The sequence below is a fragment of the Vulpes vulpes genome, chromosome 1, assembly GCF_048418805.1.
Source record: "Vulpes vulpes isolate BD-2025 chromosome 1, VulVul3, whole genome shotgun sequence".
In the NCBI taxonomy this organism is placed as follows: Eukaryota; Metazoa; Chordata; class Mammalia; order Carnivora; family Canidae; genus Vulpes; species Vulpes vulpes.
In genome coordinates this window covers 26,203,668-26,207,541 of record NC_132780.1, presented here as the reverse complement: position 1 = coordinate 26,207,541, position 3,874 = coordinate 26,203,668, and the positions used below count along the sequence as shown (strand labels likewise).

Below are 3,874 nucleotides of genomic sequence, written 5' to 3'. Positions count from 1 at the left end.
ATAAAATCCCTTTCATGAAAGAAAGAAAGAAACAAACAAACAAACAAACCAGCAGCTTTGGGGCTGGCACTGTGTCCAAGCATGCATTTTTTTGCTGGCAAATACTCCTAGCCCCTGGGCTTCCAACAGGTGCCCTTGCTGTAGATTCTAATCCAAGAAAGCCACACTTCTTAGGAGCTGCCAGCGGAATGTCCTACAGGGGTCAGTAGGCCAGCAGGAGGGTCTGCCTGCCCGCACTGCCCTCTGTTCTGCTAAATGTATTCATTGAAGGGTACATTCTAAAGTAATCATGCCCCATTTGTGTTTACTATAGCGTGCTGTGGCAAATGGCCGTTTGCCAGGATGCAGACTGGTGTGGCCCCCCACCCCGTGGGACCCCACCCTGACGAGGAAAAAGTCAAGGCTCCGGGAAGCAAACAGGTAAGATATTAATGAAACCAGGCGCACAAACACAGCTGAATTCTTTCCTTGGGCCTCCTCCTCGTGAAGGGGAAAACGTCGTGAAGGGTTGATAAATGTGAAACAGGATGCTTTCATTCTGGGAAGAAAAATTAAGCTCCCACAGTCCTGTGTTCCTGTGAACGCTTCCGGGATTTGGAGAGAAGTCTAAAAAGTGGAGCCAACAGGGTGAATCAGCCACCTGGGGCTGCTGGTAAATCAGTAGAATTTTCTTCTTAGAAAAAACAACACAGCACCTCCTCCCTTGCCCAGAAGGCTCCCTGGACTGCCCGGCAGCCTGCTAAGGGCATGCCAGCCCCCCTGCGAATTCCCCTGGGGGCGGGGGTTCGGGTCAAGCTCGGAGGCCGGGTCCAGACCAGACGAGCTGGCCTAATTAAAAAAAAAAAAAAAAAAAAAGATTGATTCACTCGGGACATCTTCCCCCTAAATGTTTCTCAAAGAAAGGCTTTGTGGGAAAGATGCAAATTCTGTCGCTTCCTAATAAGTCTGCGAACGCGCTGTGAACCGCGGGCAGGTCCTCCTCCCGGGCCGTGGGCAGAGGACACTCAGAATCGGGGTAGCAGAGGCTGGCTTCGCTCACAGTTGCTCACCCCTTTTGTGTGGACGCCGTCTTCCCATTTTTGCTCAGATCTCTGAAGGTTCTAACAGAGCCGTGACAAAATGATGACTCATCCTTAAATCCAGTCATCATGTCACACATGATATTAATACCGCCGTGACACTGCCGTCAGCGCCGGGCCTTTCAGAGGAAAAGGTTCCTGAGAGCCAGCCACCACCATCCCCTGGGACCACAAAGGGCAGCGCCTGCAGAAGGCAGGACCCATTGTGAAGGGGGGCGCCGCCTGCATCCTGCAAGCTGTTCTGATAAGCAGCTGTCGGGAGGGAGGGGGCTGCGGGCCGGGAGGGGGAGGGGAGGGGAGGGGAGGGGAGGGGAGGGGAGGGAGAGGCGGCTGTTATCGGCCGGAGGGCCAGCCTGGAGCTCCTGCGGCGATGTCTTATCGCAAGCGTGCTCCTGTCTTGCAAGTTCAAAAGTCTTTCCCTAAAAAGAGAACTGGGGGCAGGGCTCAAGTTCTCGCCAGCGTCCCCTCCCCCACTCCGCGCGCACTCAGCCCCGCGGGGCCACGGAGTAGGTGCCCGCCGGGGCGTCCGGGACCGCCTGGGGCCCTGCACACCACCTCCCCTCCGACAGGGGCCCTCTACCCTCAAGAAAGAGAAGAAGTCTGTTTCAGTTAGTTTATTGTTCAAAAAGCAAAACTCCAAAGCTGCAGCCGCAGAATCCTCTAGAAACCGGAGCATCGCCCCGTCCGCTTGGCAACAGCGGCGCAGGCCGCTCCGCTCCGTGGTCGGAGCTCCTGTAGCCGTCCGAGTCCAGAGTCCGGAGCCCAGGCCTCGCCTGCCTGGCCTCTCCCCTCCTTCCTGCGCAGAGCGCAGGCTGCTGAGTCACGCCCGCCCGGCCGGTCCGGCCTTCCCGGCCCGGGGCCCACGGCCCGCCTCCGGCCTTCCCGGGCAGGCCGCCGCCGCCCACACTCGCGGAGTCCACACTCGCGGAGTCCACACTCGCGGAGTCCCGGGCTGGGGGCCGGCCCGCCCCCGCGCCCCCGCGCGCCCGCCGCCGGGCCCTCCTGCAGGGGCCGCGCTCCTCGCCGCTCTCCGCGCAGCTCTCCGGGCCCGCGCGCTCCGAGGGCGCATCCACAGAGCCGGCGCGCGCTAGGCGCCCCGGTGCCACCACGTCGTCGATCAGACCAAGGCCCCCTCCGCGCGGTCACTCGGGGAGGGTGATGCTGGGCACCCAGTCGTTGACGCTGCGGCTCTCCTCGCAGAACACGCTGAGCTTCTCCAAGGCGGGGTCCTTCCACGCGTCCTCATTGGGGTTCTGCGGGAGGGCGCAGAGGTCAGCCCGGCCGGCCGCGGCGCGGGGGGCGCGGGGGGCGCGGGGGGCGCGGGGGCGGGGCGGGGCGGGGCGGGGCGGGCGACGCCGGCGAGGCCACACTCACCGAGATGAGGATGCAGTGCAGGTCCCCCGCGGCGGCCGCCTCGTCGCCCGCGCCCACGATCGCCGCCAGCCTCTGCACGTCGCCCACGCGCACGATGTCTATGTCGTTCTCGCAGCAGAACGCCTGGATCAGCGTGAAGTGGATCTGGAGCGCGATGTCGCCCTCGTCCTCCGCGTCGGCGGCCAGCACGCAGAAGGTCACGTTGTCGGGGTCCCTGCGCGGGCGCGGGCGGGGGGGCGGTGAGGGCGGGCCGGCCAGCCGGGGCCCCGCCGCCCCCGGACCCCGCCGCCGCCGCCGCCGCCGCCCCGGCCACCCCACCGCGGCCGCGGCCACACTCACACATTCAGGACTTTGGCGGACTCGTAGACGCCGGCGGTGAGGCAGCCCTGGCGCTGCGCGGACAGCAGCAGCTCGTGGAGGGCCTTCCCGGCGCCCTGCATCCTGCGGGGAGCCAGCGCCGTGAGCGCGCGGGGAGCGGCCAGGGACCCCCAGCCCCAGCCCTGCGGCGACCCGGCCCCGCGGACGCTCCCGTCCGCGCCCCCGCCCAGCGAGCTCCCCACCCGGCGGGCCCCAGGCGGCCGCCCGACCCGCTGCAGCCGCACGGCCACCGGCGCCCCGCGCAGACCCACCTGGCGGTGCTCTCGGGGACCGCGTCTTGGCCTCGGATCTCCTCCAGAGTCATGGTGCGGTCGGGAGCAGCGGGTTATCCACGCAGGCAGCGAGCGGCGCGCACGCGAGCGGCGGAGCGGCGGAGGCCGGGCAGGGGAGCGGGGAGCGGGGAGCGGGGAGCGGGGAGCGCACGGATGGCGAGTGGCCCCGGCGCGCCGCGCGCCCCTATATAGGCCGGGCCCGGGCGCCGCCAGCTGGCCCGAGGCTGCGCGCCCATTGGCCGGCGCCCGCTTTCTGATGCAAATGAGGCGGCCGCCGCGGCTCGTGCCAGAAGGCCACGTGGGGAGGGGTGCGGGGGATGACAATGCCTCAAATCTGCCGCTTTTGTCGGCGTGTTACCAGGCAGACGGGAGCCTGCAGATTTCACTCGCCTTTTTGTTGTTTCAAGTCCTTAAAAGGAAAAAGTTAAAAAAAAAAAAAAAAAGACCTTAGCTTGCTAATATAATAAGACGCAGCGCTCTATGAAATGCACCTTTGGGGAAACTGAAGATTTCTTTTTTTTTTTTCTTTTTTTTTTTTTTGCATGTCTTTTTGTGGCTACGTTTCTATTTTTTTCTTTACTTGTAATTGGAAGTTTGTAAGACCGTTGTTTTTCAACCGGAATTTCAAGTAAAAATAGCCAGCGCGGGCTTTCCGCTTGCAAGCCAAAGGCCCAGGGGCGCAGCCCGCTGCAGCCGCCGCACGACCCGAGCTCGCCCGGAGGCCTCGCCGCACGCCCCGCGCCGGGACCCCGCCGCGCCGGAGGGTCCGGG

At 64.1% G+C, this 3,874-nt stretch overlaps 1 protein-coding gene across 1 annotated transcript; it reads right to left on the bottom strand.

The window, feature by feature from the left end:
• Positions 1–1,678: 1,678 nt before the first annotated feature.
• Positions 1,679–3,519, bottom strand: GADD45G (growth arrest and DNA damage inducible gamma). The gene is made up of 4 exons (XM_072761263.1): positions 3,083–3,519; positions 2,793–2,894; positions 2,454–2,667; positions 1,679–2,332 (listed from the first exon to the last, which is right to left on the bottom strand). The coding sequence occupies exons 1-4, from the start codon at positions 3,133–3,135 to the stop codon at positions 2,222–2,224; spliced, it is 480 nt and encodes a 159-aa protein (XP_072617364.1). The 5' UTR covers positions 3,136–3,519; the 3' UTR covers positions 1,679–2,221.
• Positions 3,520–3,874: the final 355 nt, after the last annotated feature.

What these genes read in the sequence shown, in the direction of transcription:
- GADD45G (XM_072761263.1), bottom strand. Translation starts at nt 3,135, where the DNA reads ATGACTCTGGAGGAGATCCGAGGCCAAGACGCGGTCCCCGAGAGCACC. An exon ending in GTCCCCGAGAGCACCGCCAG is followed by an intron (nt 2,895 to 3,082) that starts GTGGGTCTGCGC and finishes GGCTCCCCGCAG; the next exon opens with GATGCAGGGCGCCGGGAAGG. An exon ending in TCCGCCAAAGTCCTGAATGT is followed by an intron (nt 2,668 to 2,792) that starts GTGAGTGTGGCC and finishes GCGCCCGCGCAG; the next exon opens with GGACCCCGACAACGTGACCT.